This window comes from Genypterus blacodes, unplaced genomic scaffold (assembly GCF_046128005.1).
Source record: "Genypterus blacodes isolate CSIRO-AG114 ecotype Tasmania unplaced genomic scaffold, CSIRO-AGI_Gbla_v1 ptg000133l_1, whole genome shotgun sequence".
Lineage (NCBI taxonomy): Eukaryota > Metazoa > Chordata > Actinopteri > Ophidiiformes > Ophidiidae > Genypterus > Genypterus blacodes.
The window spans coordinates 1,632,239-1,651,890 of NW_027466935.1; the positions used below are offsets into that span (position 1 = coordinate 1,632,239).

The 19,652-nt window shown below is 46.4% G+C and overlaps 3 protein-coding genes across 6 annotated transcripts; 2 read left to right on the plus strand and 1 right to left on the minus strand.

The window, feature by feature from the left end:
- The first annotated feature begins 1,148 nt into the window (after positions 1 to 1,148).
- sapcd2 (suppressor APC domain containing 2) lies at positions 1,149 to 8,841 on the plus strand. 3 transcript variants are annotated; one of them, XM_076164212.1, is made up of 6 exons: positions 1,149 to 2,164; positions 3,864 to 3,997; positions 6,421 to 6,567; positions 6,726 to 6,827; positions 6,927 to 7,046; positions 7,171 to 8,841. In XM_076164212.1, exons 1-6 carry the CDS (start codon positions 1,381 to 1,383, stop codon positions 7,300 to 7,302), a joined length of 1,419 nt encoding a protein of 472 aa, XP_076020327.1. In that variant the 5' UTR covers positions 1,149 to 1,380; the 3' UTR covers positions 7,303 to 8,841. The 3 variants fall into 3 exon arrangements, with proteins under 3 accessions (XP_076020327.1, XP_076020328.1, XP_076020329.1); XM_076164213.1 differs by having other exon boundaries at positions 6,930 to 7,046; XM_076164214.1 differs by having other exon boundaries at positions 6,954 to 7,046.
- Positions 8,842 to 14,453: 5,612 nt separating this feature from the next.
- Positions 14,454 to 15,338, plus strand: hcar2 (hydroxycarboxylic acid receptor 2-). Its single transcript, XM_076163625.1, has one exon. The coding sequence runs from the start codon at positions 14,454 to 14,456 to the stop codon at positions 15,336 to 15,338; it is 885 nt and encodes a 294-aa protein (XP_076019740.1).
- A 359-nt stretch (positions 15,339 to 15,697) lies between these two features.
- Positions 15,698 to 19,255, minus strand: LOC143011124 (uncharacterized). 2 transcript variants are annotated; one of them, XM_076163846.1, is made up of 3 exons: positions 18,905 to 19,255; positions 18,547 to 18,666; positions 15,698 to 18,063 (listed from the first exon to the last, which is right to left on the minus strand). In XM_076163846.1, exons 1-3 carry the CDS (start codon positions 19,101 to 19,103, stop codon positions 16,352 to 16,354), a joined length of 2,031 nt encoding a protein of 676 aa, XP_076019961.1. In that variant the 5' UTR covers positions 19,104 to 19,255; the 3' UTR covers positions 15,698 to 16,351. The 2 variants fall into 2 exon arrangements, with proteins under 2 accessions (XP_076019961.1, XP_076019962.1); XM_076163847.1 differs by lacking the exon at positions 18,905 to 19,255 and adding an exon at positions 18,787 to 18,875 and having other exon boundaries at positions 18,547 to 18,708.
- Positions 19,256 to 19,652: the final 397 nt, after the last annotated feature.

Genomic DNA, 19,652 nt, shown 5'->3' on the forward strand with positions numbered 1-19,652 from the left:
GACAGAGTGTGAATCTATGTTATCAACTTTATTATTTAAAATACTTCAAATGTCTCATGCGTCAAACTCCTCTGCACTTTTGAAGGATCCTTGTTACAAACTCATACCTAGATGCCTTTGTTCTACATTCCAGAGAGGACAAACTGTCCCAGGTGTCTAAATATTCCAGACATTGCATTTATAAGAAAACTATTATAATAGATGGAGCAACACTAACATTATAACTTCGTCTGGAATCTTGATCTTCACGGCTGAATTACAGTTATGAGGCCTGCAGTAAATGCCAAATGTCCTCAGGGTAGAGCTTGTGGTGTGGGACTGGATTGCGTTATAATGTCATAAACCGAGGTTAGGATGACGAAATTTGATTGCTAAATTCTGAGCCCTAACTATAAGGAAGCAAAGATGTGCTGTGATGATTAATGTGGACGGTAGATGAGGCATTTGATGATTTTACACATTTGAGATAATTGATTTGAATAAATTGTAAAAGTATTTAGAATTGGAGCGGAGGATTTTAATCGACTTTATACTATTGAAAAAATAAGTGCAACACCTCTGTGGAAAACATGTTTTAGCAAGGCTTAAAACTTAAACATCCACATTTGTTTTAGGATCACAAAAGGCCTCAAATGGCTATTGTTGGATCGGATTGCAGATTATTACACAAAGGAGGATTTTATCATGTCAAACCCATTATACTGTACATATATTATTCAAGAGTAATTCATATGTTCACAGTTTAAGAAAAGAGACATGCAACGCTTATAGGTTACACTTCCTGAAGGGTGATCCGTTGTTTTCACCTTACAGGTCGGTTACGCCACACACACACACGACACCTTAATGATCGTGTGACAAGTTAAAGGTGTTTGAATCTGAACTCAAAGAAACCCTTCGGTTCCCCGTCATGGCCGCAGGTGTAGGTGTATATGGAGTGTATCCAGCCCGTCAGGTTGTGTTTCGGGGATCATATCCAGCCTTTTTATGAATAACGTCTCTGCATTAGTATTAACAAAAGCACAAATCAAACTGGTGCCTACCTCGGCTCTGGACCAATGGGCGTTGAGCTCGTGCGCGCCGCGGCCAATCGCTGCGCTCGTACGAAATTCAGTGGGCGGGGCTCTCCTGAAAAAAGGAAAGTCCGAGTCCAGAGCTTCAGCTTTACACTGAGCTGGAGAGGAGCGAGGGGGAGGCAGATGGTAAATAAGTTCAATTAAAATACAGAGTACATTTAAATTTCGATCAGTGTTTACTTGTGATTCGTGAGTATTCATTTCGTTTATTCCGCGTGTTCCGCTGTGTGTTTATGTGAAGTTGGAGTAGTTGTGTAGTGTGGTTTTTAGTCATAGTTTGCCAGGGGGAATTATCGATAACTTCATGGCTTTGGTAGCGGCTGATCGGGGCTGTAAACTGAAAGAGGCGCCTGTAATTTACGGCAAAGTTGAGCCGAGAGGAGACGCGTTTCAAGGCGGGTTTAAAAGTGGCAAAATGCAGTCCAACGAGCCGGAGTACTCCACAGATGGCCTCCCTAAAGCCTTCCTGCACAGCCTAAGGACTCTGTTTGACATTTTGGATGACGGCAGACGAGGTTTCGTCCACATCTCCGAGATCGAGAGCCGCTGGCAGGGAGCGGACACCCGGGACCTGCCCGCCGGGGTGCTGAGCTGCTTGAGGCGGGTCGCTCCGCCACATGGCTGCCTCACCTTTGAGCGGTTCGTGGCGGGGCTGCGATTCTCCATGCTCAACCCGCAGAACAGCCACCATTTCAACGGCCAAGCTGTCGTCCATCCCAAACAGCCCCCGCCTCAACACAAACCCGCGCCCCCCTCCGCGTTCTGCGCCGGGACGCGGGTCGAGAACAAGGTCCGTCCGCCGCTGGGGCCCAGCAACGTGACCAACACGCAGCAACGCGCCTCCTCCCTGCAGAGCCGAGTCAGGCCCGAGGAGGTGCCCGGGTACCCAACATGTGGACCTCCGCGGTACGGCGCGTGCATCGAGAGGTCCGGCCGGAGTTTGGAGCGGATCCCCGTCCCGGTGGAGAGTGTATGTTACCGGGCCGACCCGGGCCATGCCGCCAAACAAGCCCAGTTTCAGCAGAGTCGGGGTCGAGCCATTGAGTCACTTGCACTGGAGTCACCGCAGCTCCGAAGACCAAGTCCAGGTAAGAGATACTGTGTGTGTGTGTGTGTGTGTGTGTGTGTGTGTGTGTGTGTGTGTGTGTGTGTGTGTGTGTGTGTGTGTGTGTGTGTGTGTGTGTGTGTGTGTGTGTGTGTGTGTGTGTGTGTGTGTGTGTGTGTGTGTGTGTGTGATGGAGACGAGTTCAGGGTCTCGAAGTTTATCCAAATTTATAAAATCATCACTTTCAGAAGCATAATTTAGGAGCGAACACACACACAGGAGCATACAGCAGTAGAGGACTCGATGTGAGATGCTGCTGACGGTGCTGATCCAGCTCTTGTCTAAATTGAAACTGCTGTCGATTTGCTCCTGCTGCTGAGTTTAGATCTTTGTCCTGTAAAGCTGACGCAGATCTTAATGAGCTGCACTCTCACTTGTGTTAGTCTGCAGTCATGCATTCAGCTCATATTATAATTTAACTGGACGCTTTGACCCAAACATCCCCACAGTGTGGACTGGAGTCTGAGTCCCAGCAGAGGTCAACATACAGCAGTTACTCTGGGGTTTAACTAACACCATTCAAGTATCAGTGTTTCTTAACAGCTTAACCAGACCCTGTTTAAATGCCTCTGCTCCACTGATGGGTGCTTAAGTTGAAGAAGGCCTGTTATCTCCAGGGCAGGGCAGAGATCATATCAGAAATTCCTGCTGAGATTTAACCATTTGGTTCTCTGGCTGGGGAGAAGATGTGTGACAGTTGTGTAGATATCTATTTGTGAAGTTAAGCCTGTGTAGATTGGAGAAACGTAGAAAAAATTATGTTTGTTATTTCTTCCCCTGTACAGTCATACAGGAACATCCCCTTCTCTCTATCTCTGCCCCGCCTCTACACAGGGCTTGTTCTGATCTCTATGTAGCCAGGCCTGTCTGTCTCTCTCTGTCCCTCTGGAGCCCTCGGGGCTTCCACATCTCACACGACTCGTTCTCAGGACATACTTGGTGTTCCTTCGGTTGGATGGATGAGCAGTCAGTGTGCATGCAGTCATCTCTCACATGAAGACAAACTGTGTTGGATGAGGTTATATTGCAGCAGGCAGGACAGAGACCACTGAATTATGACAGTGGTAAAAATCCCCCACAACCCTCTGGACATCATCACCAAGAGCTGCATCTCTCTTAGTTAAGGAGACAGACTGTGGGGTTGTAACTAAAGGTCAGATAAAAATGGGGAGATGAGATAAGACAATATAATTATATCACAAGATCCTTCATCTTTGTTATATTGGAGGCAGCTCTGATGGTTAATCGTACATAATTAATGTCCAGCCTGACCCATCATGCAATAGAGAAGTTGCCAGTCCCTCACAGGACTAAGGGCTGTATTGTATAAGTATGAGTATAACTATGTGTATCGTTCATTTTAGGTATTTTTCAAGTGACAGTTTTGTCCTGGCTTTGTGTTGAGGTCAGTGAGTGTGCACTGTGTAATGAAACTGACTATCTTTTGAATATAGCGCCCTCCTGTGGTAAACAATGGTAAAACAAATCCTCACTGAAATAAAGCTGATCATCCTTTGACTGTAGTTTCTCTGGCCTTGAGCCAAGACAGAGGAGAATTAGACAAGTTAAATAAAAGGTAATTGCCGGAACTTGTTGAATAAGTATGTGAGGATAAATCTAATAAATACCATGCATAACAGATAACTGATTTCCGTGTCTCTGCTTTAATTTGTTCATTTCAGCTGTTGTGGAATCTGGCTTATCAAGATCGAAGAGTGAATCAGCCACAGGATTCACAGGCGGCTCCAGGCGACATGGGCGAAGTCGAGAAGACCAGAGGCGGCACACCATAACCAACGGAGTGGATTATGGAATGGTTAGTGTCCCTGCTCATGTGGTGACTGTACGGTGTGTTGGTGTCTGTGCGTCAGTGTTCTTGTAATTTTGCTCCCACTGGTCGTTATGATGGTTATTGCCATTTTAGTTGCTGTTTGTTTACCCTACTGCTCGTTGAGAGAGCAGAGGATTTTTGTTCAGGGCTTGCAGGGAGGAATTGTGGGTTTTGCTAGTTTTTCAAGTCTTGTCACCTTTTGTCTGGAAACATTTTGTGCTAACGCAAAAGCAAATAATGGAGACATGAAACATGGCAGGACAGTGTGAGAGAAAAGGCCTGCTGGCTGCTGCTCCCCCGTCGCTCTCTCACTTCCTATTGGCCGCAACTTTCCCCTCCCTTCCCCCCCTCACTCTGCCCCTCCCACCCTGCAGTTCTGCACTCCTGCCTCCTCTCTTGCCCACTCCCTCTCTCTCCGCCTCTCCCCCTGCCTCACCATTTCTCTCTCTCTCTCTCTCTCGTTCTTCTCACATCTCTCGCCCCTCTTTCCCTCCCCACTCGTGTGTCGCCGTCGCTGGGTCTTCCCTCGGCAACTCTGTGTGTGTGTGTCACGTCTTCCTGCGTGCGTGTGTGTGTGGAGAGTGAAAGTGAGGCTGACTGACCGGCTGACACCCCTCCCTCCCTGCCCCCCTCCTTCTCCTCCACCTTCTCCTTCTCCACCCTGCCCTTCCGTCCCTCCCACCCTGGCCGACTTGGCCCTCTGCTGCCCCGATGGTAGTGAGCCGGGTCGGGCCCAGGGGCCAGGTGCCAGAGGGGGACTCGGTGGGCTGCCCCGGGCAGGCCTGGACGGCTGTCTGGGCCGCCTACACTACCGTCTTCATCCCCCTCAGCAGTAGCCTCTACAGCAGCAAGGCCCTGCAGTTCTTCCTCTGGGTGAGTAGGAGAGCGAAACAGACGAGAGGGAGAAAAGGGGGAAGAGAGTGAGAGAGAGAGTTTGAAAGGACAAATGGGAGAGATAAAACAGTTGTGATCGAGCTCAGTGACTTTGTATTCAGAGCAGGCCAGTGCAAACTGTGGATGTGCTCCGGATTTAGGAACTTTCTATTTCCTGGCTGCAACATGTGGAACTTTGTAAAAGATGAAAGTTGAAACTCCATCATATTGTTCTTTGTGTTTTTAGTTAAGCAGCTTGCCTGGTCGTTTGCGTGCGACGTGTATTAACGCCAGCTGGGACATTAAATCAAGGCTTGCACACACACACACACAGACACACACAGACACACACAGACACACACAGACACACACAGACACACACGTATGAACTTTTTTCCCGCAGCTTCTCCTTTCGTTTTTTTTTGCTCTCTGTTCTTCTCTGTTCTCTTTCTCTCTCTCTCTCTTTCTCTCTGTGTGTGTGTTGTTTTCCCCCCTTTTCAAATCAGTGTATTCTCCTGCCTGTGGCCTAGAGCGCATTCACACACAGTCTGGCTGACACTGTGTCATTCTAGACACACAACCTCACCCCCACCCCTTTTTCCCCCTGACCCCCCCTCCCTCTCTTCCTCTCTGTGCGGTCTCTCCTCTTACACCCTTTGGGAGAAGCAAGCGAAAGTGGTGTTAAGTACGAGCAGCAGAGTCTGAGTTAAGGTCTCTCTCACTCCCTCTCTTGCTCCCTCCCTCTCTCGCTCTCTCTCTCTCCTCCCGTCACATTTGTTTGGGAACTCTCTCCCCCTTTTTTTTGGCACATTCATCAACGTGTGTCACTGGGTGTTTTTTCCACAGTCAGGACAGTGCGGACGATGGAATGTATTGAGGGGGGGGGGGGGGTTAGAAAGATGACACACCAGGTGGCTGAATGCCAGCCGTGGGGCCTAAACGGTGGCAATGTGCTGCATGAACAGCCTGGTCAGCACAACTCAATGCAGCCTGGCTGAGGTGTACACACACACACACACACACACACACACACACACACACACACACACACACACACACACACACACACACACACACACACACACACACACACACACACACACACACACACACACACACACACACACACACACACACACACCAGTGGGTTGGCCGTAGTTGAAGTGGGTCCGCTGTTTACCCCATTCTTAGGTTGCTGCGTGGTTGCCATGACGCCGGGCTGATTGCTCCTCTAAACATTGTTCAGGAAGGCAGAGACTCGGGCACAATTGGTGCGGCGCCATTGTCTCCGGCTGCACAAAAGGGGCTTTGCATCAGATGCCTCATGGGAAAAGATGGGAGGTGGTCAGAGTTTGTTTGGTTTTCTTCGACTTGGGAAATCTTCAAATTGAATTTAAGTTTTCTTGGCGTACGTTTCCTGCTGTGGTCGTTCTTAACCCACGTTTCTGTTTCCTCCCTAAACTCTCCCCTACTTCTTCTTCTCCTTTTTCAATCGGCCCATTGTGTCGTCCTCGCTCGACTTCCGACACACACAGCTGAAACAAATGAAGGAGCTGGAGCAGGAGAAGGACTCTCTGCTGGCGGGCCTGGAGGTGGTTGAGCGAGCCCGAGACTGGTACCAGGGCCAGATCCACAACGTCGCCGACAGACAGAGGCAGGTCGGCCAGACCAACCAGTGCATGGTCAGTATGCGGTGACGACTCCAGGCGCCTATTTCAGTTTAAGACCTCTTCACTTTGTCTTCCTTTTCATGGCTTTGGCTTTGAATCAGTGAGGTCGTGGCTGTAATGGATCAGAAAGAGGACTGGGCTCAATTTGTCTTTGTGTTTTTCCCCGTTAGGATATCTTCACAGAAGCCAGTCAGAGCCGCATGAACGCCCTCATTCCCAAACTGCAAGAAGTGAACCGCTGCCTCAACGACCTCATCACCTGCAATGGAATGGTGAGTGTGTCTGATCCGGGACGCTACAGCCACACGAGTGAAGAACTAAAGCAGATTGTGACGTTTCAGTGTATTTGGTGTTGCTGTTTTGTTTCTCAGCAGTCATTCTCGCCCACTGGTGTTCAGGCATCAACGCCCTCCCCAAGCTCCCAGCCTCTGGGTCCAGCCCCTCCACAAGCCGTCCAGAGACTGAAGGACCAGAACCGACTTCTCACACAAGTAAAGGACATCACCTGCTGTGCTGTTGCTAGTTTCATGACAGTGCGATTACAGTTAATTCAGCCTTTAGTAGCTCAGGTTTCTCACTCACCTTCTACCGCTTGTCTTCTGTTTTTTCATCCAGGAGGTGACGGAGAAGAGCGAGCGGATCGCCCAGCTGGAGCAAGAGAAGTCGGCGTTGATAAAGCAGCTCTTTGAGGCTCGTGCTCGCAGCAGCGCACAGGACACCAGCATCATGGACTCCACCTTCATCTGATTCATTCAGCACAGAAACAACGCAGCGTTTAAGCTATGAGACTGACTGTTATTACCACAAACACGACCACCACCGACAAAAATGTGATACATGGACCTGATAGCACGATGGAACGTCGACAGATCTCCAAACCTTAACTGGAGGAATCTTTGGGGAAAACTGAAGCGACCCTATCAGACTGTTGTTTACTCAGCTTTTACCACTTGTGGCACCTTTACCCGTGACATGTCGAGGCAGGACTGCAACACGTGACCACTCCATGACCACTTCACCCAGACACGGAGTCACGCACAACCCAGATGTAAACCCTCCTGAGGAATACTACCCGAGAGAACGGGTCTCTCTTTGTTTACGGCCTTTGCACACAAGCTCTCGCCAAGCCGAAAGCCTGGAATGCCGCCCGGAAGCCCAGAGTGTTCCGTTCGGATCCCAGCAAATGTCCCACCGTCAACAACTCCTTAAGGATGAGCTTTACCTCTGCTGCTTCAGTGAACTGCAAGAAAACATGGACTTTGACCTTTTGAACTTTGACCTGATTATAGCCGGGGGGGAGTGACTTGTATTGGAATTCAGTGTCATATTCTCACAGTGGAATGGGAAAACAAATCACATTTCAGCTCCAATCTCTCATTTAGGTACTTGGATCTTAGTTATTCATCTTAGTTTACACTCCGCACATCTTTTAGCATTTTCTCGTTTGTTATGTAAATAGTGATTAACAATAATATGAATAATCTGGCATGCTTTTTGGTTTGTAGAGTGATTTAAATGCTCAGTACGTTTACATGCACTCAGTACTGTGTATTGTTTCTCACTGCGATTAAAGCGCGTGTAAACGTACTGATGACTGATGGAGGAGCTTACCTGTAAAGGCGGAAACGGGGTTTTAATAGCGTAGCAGCACGTTTCACTGTGGGACCTTTCCCCGATGTCGCAACGTTGTTTTTGTAATGTTGAAAAAGAGACGAGGGAACACAACCTAAGAGCCAACGAGATGTAAAGAGTCGGAGGAGAGAAGTTTTGCACGGAGGAGAGACGTGAGGAGGAGAAACGTGGTCGACGGAGAATGTGTAGGAGGCGGTTGGTAGATTTTGTACAGATGATGACGCGAGATAGGCTGCCGAGTGTCTAAGCCAGGTGTCGTACTTTTCACTTCAAAGTATTTTCTCTTCTGAAGAGATTTCTCTGGAGGTCAGCACAGAGGTCATCACCCTCACTCTGCCAGCATCTGCCTGGAACATGGATGGCTTTAACTTTAATGTAAAAACATTTAGCCATTCACAAGTTTACATGAAAATATTAAGTTAGATGGTGACAGTAGTAAAATAAAGTAGTATTATTTTTTTTTGGTATTTAGCTCTATGGCACTGCTGGAATGTCCGCACATACTGTTTATGTCTCGTTTCCCGCTTGTTTGATTGTATGTCCAAGCTGCTCAAACTACAACGTTTGGGAGTGACACATTATCTCCACTGTTTTCTTTTGAGAGTGAGTATTACAATTTCCGCTCAACTAAAATAATAAACCTAAAAAAACAGCGCCGCCCTTGTCTGTAGTTGTGTATTCAGACCTGTGCTTCTATGTTACCCGCGGTCCAATATATGTAAACAAACTCCACGCGCTTGCAAACTGTTCTGTGATTGGTCAGAATTTACCGGAAGTTTTGGCGGAACACCTTCGCCCGGACAAAATCGCCAAAAAGCCCAAAATGAAACATTGGCAGCGTATGTGTCTAATTGCTGTACTTGCCCAAACTCATTGATTTATCTCTGTAATGGATATCGACAATACTCACATTTTGAGCGTATCAAGGCTACGTTTGGAATACAATGCCTTGATACATCTAATTAGAAGACTTGACCTGATGTTCAGCTATCAATTTCTCTCTCTCGAAGACGCTTCAGGTAAGCCCGGTAAGATATTTACACTATTTAGTCTAGACATTATCAGCAAACTTAAACTCATAAATCACAAGAGACTTCCAACTAATACAAGTGAGTTGTATCCTTTACTGAGTCGGTTGCATTCTCACTGCAAACAAACCGGATATCGAATGGAATCGATACCTCTGTATTTTAATTACATGGTTGCAGGAATAAAAACATTTTCTCCGCAGCTAATTGGTGAATTTCTAAAATGCTCTGCTCATTTCTTAGTTCTCCTGCGTAGTTCTGATATGGTTTCGTGTCCCAATTAAAGCGAACCTCCCTTGATAGCGAGTCTCACGTGACGTAATTAATCAAGCAGTGATGAATCTCACCTGAGGTTTTTGCTCGTTTCGAAGACATGTTGTCCCTATGGCTCAAAGTGTTTAATTCACCATTCAAATCGGATTTTGATAGTTTAAAAGATGATATTTCACTGCGAAGAACAATATAAAACGTAAATATAAAAAAGGCCTCGAACGGACAACCTTGTGATCACCAACCATCACCAAGCAGTTCACTGAAATTTGAAAGGTGGCTTCTTGTAAAATATATAGTTTTTAACACTTTTGACAGTGGGAGCTCCCTCACTTCTGCCCCTCACTTTACTGTGGGTGATCGACATTGACAGAGACATAGGAGAGCGAGAGAGATGTACTATTTATCTGCCACAAGCTTAACAAATCTTGACTATTTACTGTGGGGTCCTCCAATTAAAATGAAATCAATTGTTTTAATCTGTCAGTCAGATTGAAAATAAATACATTTATAAATGAAAAATATAACAAATTAATTTCAGATTAACAAATATTAAGAACCTGAAGCTAATTTTAATTAGATTCTAACAATTCAAAGCATTGGTTTTATTGTAAGGAGCAAAATAACATTTAAATGTTAAATAAAAACACCCGATACATGTTTTCATATGATGAAGTTACATTTTAAATATAAATATTTCTTTTAACAGCCAAAAGGTGTGGAAATGCTGAAAGTGCTTGAATTTGACTTTGAATGTCTACAAACCCTGCTCACTAATGTCCACCCAATGACCACAAACACTTTAAACATCAGTAAAGAACGATTCATGTTTCAAGACAAAGATGAGAATACAAATATAAGATCATTACTTATTGTGTTCCATCGTTTATTCTCTGGTGTGTTGCTCCTTAGGAATCATCTGTACTAAAGGGCCTGTGCGTACAGAATCAGATGGGTGTTTTTGCAGTTGCCATGTGTGTTTCTCTGCTGATAAAGAATTTCGCAAACCAGCGAGAGTCTTCCCTAAGAGGAGCGAGATGTCTTGTGTGAACCCGACACCATTATAAACAACTGCAGGGACGCCAAGGTAAACAGATCTGGGTCCAGTTTCAGACAGGCGGCCTCCCAAGCTGTTCAAACAGCCTGAAAGACGCACAAAGCTGCTGACTGCAACACTGCAAACACTGTTTATAACCGTAAAGGGGAAAACATGAAGAGCAATTAAATATAATGGGCCTTGTGTAAAGAGTTGGGTAATTGATTGTGTAACGATTAACAAATAAGTCTCAAACTCATTTCAGTCTGCAGTTCATAAATCCTCCAAGGGCAAACACGCCCCCAACAAAGCTTTTGTATTCCGAATGAAGAGTTACTGATGAAAAATACTTGTAACTGTTGTTGTTATAGCGCCACCATCAGGTTGATTGATGTTTCCCTTTTTGCAGTAGTGGTGAGCGCACATGTCCACCAGGTTTGCTTGCAGTTGATTCATTTATTCATGAGATGCAGCACTTTGGGAAGAATGAGCCACGCCTACTCAAAATATCCAACAAAATCGATTCAAAACGTCGAGAAATATCCCAACACAAGATAAAGGTTCTGTTCGGCTTGGTCAGGCATTCCACAAGCAATATCTTATTGAGTATCGATGAAAAATTGTAAGAATCCAGGGAAAAACTCATTTTGATTCTATGACTTACAGTTCAAACGTTATAGGACAAAGTGGTAATTACAGCGCCACCATCAGGTACCAACACTGGCCAAAATATGGACATAATAAAGAACAAAGAAAACAATAAAATATGGAAGGTTAAAGGTCACCTGAAAGTCCATGTCCCTCAGTGAATATGAGTGAAAACTAAACACCTGAACACACAGACAGCCTCTTAAACACACAACTGTGAACGGTGGCAGTATAGGTGGTTTATTGTGCGACAGGCGTCACAGCCCAAATGGTTGTCACCCTCATGTAACACATTACACTTTGTTACACTCACTTTCAGAAGTGATTTTCTTGCATCAGTTGTTTACTGACGATTTTCCGTCAGGCAGCATTGCATCACTGCCAATCAGTGTGAATGGATTCTCCGCTTGCCACAACACGTCCTCCTAACAAAGCTTTTCAACTCTGCAGTCTTCCCACCCAGATGTCAAATTTTAATGCTTCTCATCATCCCATTCAAGTGATTATTCAAATTCTTACTCAAATCCTTATTTTATTTGTAAAATTTCAAACTGGAGTATGCATGGGGGGCTAAGCAGGCCAGCATAGCGTCCGCAGGGAAGCCTTCAGGTTCCTTACGCTCACCTCCACATCGTGATTGGATGATGGGCTGGAGGAGGATCCCTGAAGTGTTGGGTCATCTTTTCATCCTCTCATTTTGAGGGTGATGGCTCATTGTTTGGTCACAGAGAGACAGGGGCACGCAGGAGTCGGAAGGATTAAGTGGAGAGCAGGGACGCGGCTGTGAAGAAGAGGTGTTGCACCATCCTGCTGAACAGGTAAGGGTCGAATCTGGGCCACAACTTTTTAATAGAAACGTTCTTTTTGGTTCTTGCTTTGCGTCTCATTATAGATGAGAATATAGTAGCAACTTTCCGGTGCTGCAAGGATTATCACTGGAAAGTTCTATAGGGGGTGAGGCTCTAAACTGTAGTTGCACATTTACATGTCACCCTTGGATACAGAGATAGTGGGATGCACTGCGAGTTCAAATAGAAATACAGTAAACACAGGTGAGAGCCCTTTCATAAAGTCTATCAACATATAACCGCATCATTGTGTTGCTGTACTGCATGCGGCCGCCTGGAACGGATATAGGATACAGTAGGTGTGTACAGGGCGAGTGTGAGGCAGGCGACAGGGACGGTTCATTCAACAGATTCTCACTTATTGTAGGTAGGAATAATAAGATCATAATATACATATACTGTATATGTATGACATCATTCTTCATAAGTGTGAGTACAGATTGATATTGTGTTGTGTAGTAAAATACATTGTGTACTAAGTGTACAGGTACATCTCAATAAATTAGAATATCATGAAGAAGTCCAATATTTTTTGTCACTCATCTCAGAAAGTGAAACTCATATATTATACAGATTAATGACACATAGAGTGAAATATTTCAAGACTTTATTTCTTGAAATTTTGATTATTATGCTTACAGCTAACAGAAACGCAAAATTCAGTGTCTCAGAAAATTAGAATATTACATAAGATCAATCAAAAAAGGATATTTTGAACAGAAATGTCAGGCTTCTGAATGAATGTTTATTTCTATGCACTCAATACTTGGTTGGGCCTCCTTTTGCATGAATTTCTGCATCAATGCACTGTGGAATGGAGGCAATCAGCCTGTGGCACTGCTCAGGTGTAATGGAAGCCCAGATTGCTTCGATAGCGGCCTTCAGGTCATCTGCATTGTTGGGTCTGGTGTCTCTCATCTTCCTCTTGACAATACCCCATAGATTCTCTATGGGGTTCAGGTCAGGCGAGTTTGCTGGCCAATCAAGCACAGTAACACCATGGTCACTGAACCAGCTTTTGGTACCTTTGGCAGTGTGGGCAGGTGCCAAGTCCTGCTGGAAAATGAAATCAGCATCTCCATAAAGCTTGTCAGCAGAAGGAATCATGAAGTGCTCTAAAATGTCCTGGTAGATGGCTGCATTCACTGTGGACTTCAGAGAACACAGTGGACCAACACCAGCACATGACATGGCAGCCCAAATCATCACGGACTGTGGAAACTTCACACTGGACTTCAAGCAACGTGGATTCTGTACCTCTCTACTCTTCATCCAGACTCTGGGACCTTGATTTCCAAATGACATGCAAAATTTTCTTTCATCTGAAAAGAGGACTTTGGACCACAGAGCAACAGTCATGTCATGTGCTGGTGTTGGTCAATGCAGCCATCTACCAGGATATTTTAGAGCACTTCATGATTCCTTCTGCTCACAAGCTTTATGAAGATGCTGATTTCATTTTCCAGCAGGACTTGGCACCTGCCCACACTGCCAAAGGTACCAAAAGCTGGTTCAATGACCATGGTGTTACTGTGCTTGATTGGCCAGCAAACTCGCCTGACCTGAACCCCATAGAGAATCTATGGGGTATTGTCAAGAGGAAGATGAGAGACACCAGACCCAACAATGCAGATGACCTGAAGGCCGCTATCGAAGCAATCTGGGCTTCCATTACACCTGAGCAGTGCCACAGGCAAATCGCCTCCATGCCACGGCCCATTGATGCAGAAATTCATGCAAAAGGAGGCCCAACCAAGTATTGAGTGCATAGATATAAACATTCATTCAGAAGCCTGACATTTCTGTTCAAAATATCCTTTTTTGATTGATCTTATGTAATATTCTAATTTTCTGAGACACTGAATTTTGCGTTTTTGTTAGCTGTAAGCATAATAATCAAAATTTCAAGAAATAAAGTCTTGAAATATTTCACTCTATGTGTCATTAATCTGTATAATATATGAGTTTCACTTTCTGAAATGAGTGACAAAAAATATTGGACTTCTTCATGATATTCAAATTTTTTGAGATGTACCTGTAGTTGGTGTGCATGAACGTTAGGAGGTGGGTTTGTGTCCACAGAGCAAATTGCTACAGAATAAATTTTATTATCACAGTATCATTGGTCATTTATACTTTTATGATTCATAGAGGTAAATTACTGCAGTGGGTGCTTTAGGTTCCTCCCACCCCCTCAAACACGTACAGGTTAGGCAAACAGGAAAGCCTCAATTGCTCGTGTGGGTGTGGATGAGTTTATCTCTATGGACTGTACCATAAGTGAAAATAAGGATGTATGAATGGATCACAGGGATATTACATGAACACCTAGTAAATCTTATGCTGAGCGGTGTGTGTGTATCACTAATCTGACCTGCACTGACCTGCTTCTGTTCGCCTTACAGGTGCCCGTCGTCCTCCTGGTCGCACGCCGTCATGGAGATCTTCTACGTCAACTCCACCTTTATCTCAATCTCTCTCAGGCCTGTCAATCACAGCTCTGCGGACAAGACGGTGTACGAAGGTTGCAAAGACATGCCAGCTGTGCTCATTTGGTACCTGGGCCTCCAGTTCATCAACATGTTCCTCGGCATCCCGGCTAACATCATGGTGCTGTGGCTCATTCATAAGAACAAGGGGGACTCCTCCACCTCAGACATCTTTATACTCCACCTGGCAGTTCTAGATGTGTTATTTTGTCTCATCCCTCCACTCGAGCTGGCAAACATCGTCTTCTTGACCACCAGCAGCACTTGGTACGTGCTGCGCTTCTTCTACGGCATGAAAGACTCCTCGCCGCTCTTCCTCTCCTGCATCTGCCTGGACCGCTACATGGCCGTGATGCACCCCATCACCTTCACAGAGCTCAAGGACCGCAGGCACCGAGCGAACCTGGCCATCGTGGTGTGGCTGATCACGCTGGCCTACGCCACCGCCAAGTGCGTCGGCAACATTGTCAACTTCGAGAAGGTCTTCACAGCCATGATCCTGGCGACCTTCCTCTTCATGGTGTACTGCAACATCGCCATCCTCTGGGCGCTCAGGCAGTCTGGGCCGGGCAGAGACGAGATGCACCCCGTGAAGAAGAGAGCCTTCAAGATGGTCCTCATCATCCTGGCCATCATTGTCTTCAACTACTTCCCGCCTGTTGCACTCTTCCCCTTCCAGCACTACTTCTCCCCTGACGTGTTTCGCTGTTATATTCACTACGTCGCCTTTGGTTTGATGGACTTCAGCAGCAGCATCCAGCCAATGCTCTACCTGACTAAGGAGCTGCGGTGTCGCTCCTGCTGCCAGGCCGACTCCACCCAAAGCTCATAAACGCTTCAAATCTGACAGTTTGTAATATTAAGAAACGGTTGATATTGTTGTGAAATAAAAGGTATTGTCAAGTTCTCCCTCCAGCACGACTTTGTTCCCCCTTAAACACAAAAACGTGTGTGTGTGTGTGTGTGTGTGTGTGTGTGTGTGTGTGTGTGTGTGTGTGTGTGTGTGTGTGTGTGTGTGTGTGTGTGTGTGTGTGTGTGTGTGTGTGTGTGTGTGTGTGTGTGTGTGTGTGTGTGTGTGTGTGTGTGTGTGTGTGTGTGTGTGTGTGTGTGTGTGTGTGTGTGTGTGTGTGTGTGTGTGTGAGAGTGTGTGTGTGTGTTCAAGAAGGAGAATAATAGAAATATTTGGGGTAATTCTCTTTTTTTTAATTTATGGAGAAATCACACAAAAGTAAACACACTTCCTGTAGCAAATAGTCAGTGATATGCATTGTTATATATTAATCAATTACCACAATAAACTGGAGCCCCACTGTCATAGAGCTGTAACGTTACTCCTACAGTACCACTGACCCGTACGAAAACCTGGACATTCTTTCATAACATCAGTCTGGCCGTTCACACTGAGCGCGCGTTTACACAAATACATTCAGGCTGAACGTGTGTGTCTGTGTGTAAAGCTTATGTACAGCATCTGAAATGATCGACGTGGCGCACGTTCCTAACCGGCGGGTACGAACGTGCGCACACTCTTAGCTTAATGAGACCGATAATCACTTTTCCTTTCACGGGAGAAGAACACAATCTCTCCTCCATCAGGGTCATTTCCTATAGAGCATTTCCAAAATATATTACACACATTTCAGTGATATATATATGTATTACGTCTGACTTATACGTTTCTCTGTTTCCTGTAGTTGTTATTATGTGTTGGGAAGCTTAAGACGAGAGAATAACAATCGTTCACCTTTACAGCATCGGTAAATAGCTTAACCTACTAAATCACAGCAAGGATCAGTTTACAGTATTTTGCACTGTAACAGAAATGTCATGTATGTCGTCGTTGACTCAGTCGTTCCCTGGAGTTTGGTCCTCTTCTTCTTTTCCGGAGGCCGAGCGCGGCGCTTCGTCTGCCTTCGCTTCGTCTGCCTTCGCTTCGTCTGCCTTCGCTTCGGCCTCGCTGGTGCTGCCGTCGCTCGCCGCCCTCTGCTCCTTGGTGGTGCCGTGCGTCTTCAGGTGCTTTTTGAGGGAGGACTGGTCGGTGTAGGTCTTGCCGCACTCGCTGCACAGGAACACCTTCTCCTTGGTGTGGACCAGCTCGTGTCTCTTCAGGTGGCCCGACCGGCTGAAGCTCTTGCTGCAGTACGAGCAGATGTACTCCTTCTCCCCCGTGTGAGTCCTCAGGTGCAGTTTGAGGCTACTGGCCACCGTGAACTTCTTGCCGCACTCGTTGCAGGAGTACGGCCTCTCCCCCGTGTGCATGCGCATGTGTATGGTGAGGTGGCCGGCCTGACTGAAGGTCTTCTTGCACAGTTCGCAGCTGTAGGGTCTCTCCCCGGTGTGTATCCTGTAATGGGTTTTGAGGTCGCCTAAGCCGTTGAACCTTTTTCCGCACTGTGCGCAGCAGTACGGCTTCTCCCCGGTGTGGATCCTCTCGTGTATGCGCAGGTTGCCCGCGTTGCTGAATGTTTTGCCGCACTGTTTGCAGTTGTACGGCCTCTCTCCCGTGTGCGTCCGCAGGTGGACCTTGAGCTGGTTGTGCTCGTTGAAGCGTTTCCCGCAGTACGGGCAGGAGTACGGCCTCTCCCCAGTGTGGACGCGCTTGTGTATCCTCAGCTGACTAGGATGGGCATAGGTTTTGCTGCAGATGTTGCAGCTGTAGGGTCTTTCCCCCGTGTGGGTGCGCTTATGGGATTTGAGGAGGTCCGCTCGGCTAAAGCGTTTGCCGCAGTAGCTGCAGCTGTGGGCCTTCTCGCCACTGTGTGTCTTGATGTGGATGTTGAGCGAGGTCGCCCGGCTGAATGTCTTGGGGCACGTAGGGCAGCGCAAAAAGTTGTCACGGGTCTCCAAAAAGTCAGTGTGAGTGGCGAGAGAATCGCGTTCTCCCTGCGATGCTTCGTCTGGCATTAAAACACGCTTACACCCGCTCACTCCTGCAGGATCCATCTCTGAGTTGGCGTAGTAGCTGACCAACTGCTCCTCTGACGACAAGCCTCCTGCCTTAGAGAAGCCATCGTCCTCAGCAAACTCCAAAATCCCATTTTGCCTTTCTTCCTCTGGTTTAATGAATTGCTCCTCATCCTCGGTCGCCACAGAGTAAAGGTCAGAAACAACAGCTAGCTTAACTTTACCGTTGCTGCCTCTACAGTCCTGCTCGCAGCGTGGCGATTGCTGCAGCTGTGTGTACTCATCATGACTGTCATAACTATTTTCCGTGCCCTCTGTTTTTATCTCCCCGCCTGTCATGTCGAGAAGGGATGAAGGCTTGGAGAGATCAATGGCGCCGTTAGCATCCAGGTCCAGTTCTGGTTTTATAGATAGCAAAGTTTGTCTGGGCATACTTGTCTCCGACGTACAGACACTTTGCTCTCTTATTAGTTGATTGGCTTGCAGGAGGAAAGCGGCAGACGCTCGGCTTGCCTTCATCTTGTCTTTATGTTTCCTCCGTGAGCTCTTCTTGTCACTGCTGCATATGGACAGCTTAAAAGTCCCCTTAGCGGTGCTGATGGCTGCGTTGTTCCATTCTGACGTCGAAAGCTTTTCAGAGGCATCTTCTGCATCTGTGAACATTCAAAACCAAAACAGTCAGCAAATGTGTAATGACCGCCAAATTGTGTCATGAAAACTGACCAACAAGTGTAATTCAGTCATAGAACCATAACTCACTGTTTCAGTCTGAACTTCAGTATGAACTTATGAAGTTAGCAGGCTAATTAGCTCAGCAATCCACTGAAACATCTGTTATAGAGATGATGCATTATAACACAGAATACTATAGCTTTGTCAATCAAGTGTGTGGTAGCTCTTGGCAATACACTTCATTTCTGAGCAGTCACAGATCAATTACGTATTGAGGAGTATGAGTAATGCATCCATATTCCAATAACATTAATTCTTATCATTTTGAGGTTATGTTGAACTACAAAATCATGCGTTACTTTACAATATAGCATCATTAATGACTGACTTGTTCTACTCTAACGTTGTAACACACTCAGGCTGGTCTCTGTCAGGACAGTACAGGGGTAAACACGGCACCGTACCTCCATCTGCAGGCTCCCCGCTCCTCGGTGCTAAGAGCAGCCGCCTCAGGTCTTGGTTTTCGGGGTCAATCCTCTGGACTTTCCCCTGGTGCTCCGACAGGGGCCGGTCCACTTGTTTCACTGTCACATTGATATTATTCATTTGTCAGGAGCCAATGCAGGCTAGACACACACACACACACACACACACACACACACACACACACACACACACACACACACACACACACACACACACACACACACACACACACACACAGCGTGCAGGACATGCTGAGACTAAAGGTCAGTGACAGGCTGGTCGCTGTCAGGATAGACCGGGGTTAAACACAGGCGTGCCTTAGGTTGACCACCGTACCTCCAGCTGCAGGCTCCCCGCTCCTCTGTACGAAGAGCAGCCGCCTCAGGTCTTGGTTTTCAGACTCCATCCTCTGGATTTTGCCCTGGTACTCCGAAAGGGTCCGGTCCACTGACTCCAATATGTCGTTGACTGTGGCTTTGAAGATCTCATTCAGTGAAGACTCCAGGAACATCTTCAGATCAGTCGGCACGGCCATGATAGAGCCGCCCGGTGCCCGCTCGGGAAAAGTCGCCGCACACTTTGTATACCGGACTGTTTGTAAACGGATGGAAGAAGAAAAGTGGGTGTGTGTGTGTCTGCTGCCGTGTGCGGAACAAACAAAGCAACGGCGGTCGCACGAAAGTGACGGTGAGGCTGTAGCTCGTTTGGTTTTACTGCTGAATATTTTGAAACCAGACCAGCGCAAAGCCACCAGCGCCCCTGTTGGTTCGGAGTAGAACGGCAACAGAAATGTGCTAATGGCATATCAACGACAGAACTGCGGCAGTATCATTATATAACAAGTAGATACTACTAGACTCACCATATGAAGTACTGGTACTACACCTAATACCTTGTTTTCTAATATTACTGCTCTTATAGTAAAAAAAACAATGCTAACCTGTTGTTATTAGCTAACGGCCTCTAATACTAAAGCTAATCATGCTACTAGTCTAACCTAGTCCAAGGCCTGCACTAGTGGCATTTTACACCGTGTCTGAAATGACGGTCTATATTAGTAATAATAATAAAATAATAATAATAA

Bases quoted from the DNA above. Each gene is read 5' to 3' on its own strand.
- sapcd2 (XM_076164212.1), top strand. From the start codon at position 1,381: ATGGCTTTGGTAGCGGCTGATCGGGGCTGTAAACTGAAAGAGGCGCCT. The intron at 6,568-6,725 runs GTCAGTATGCGG...TTTCCCCGTTAG, and splicing joins GCCAGACCAACCAGTGCATG to GATATCTTCACAGAAGCCAG. The intron at 6,828-6,926 runs GTGAGTGTGTCT...TTTGTTTCTCAG, and splicing joins TCATCACCTGCAATGGAATG to CAGTCATTCTCGCCCACTGG.
- hcar2 (XM_076163625.1), top strand. From the start codon at position 14,454: ATGGAGATCTTCTACGTCAACTCCACCTTTATCTCAATCTCTCTCAGG.
- LOC143011124 (XM_076163846.1), bottom strand. From the start codon at position 19,103: ATGGCCGTGCCGACTGATCTGAAGATGTTCCTGGAGTCTTCACTGAAT. The intron at 18,667-18,904 runs GTACGGTGGTCA...TCAATGTGACAG, and splicing joins CGGGGAGCCTGCAGCTGGAG to TGAAACAAGTGGACCGGCCC. The intron at 18,064-18,546 runs GTACGGTGCCGT...GAATGTTCACAG, and splicing joins CGGGGAGCCTGCAGATGGAG to ATGCAGAAGATGCCTCTGAA.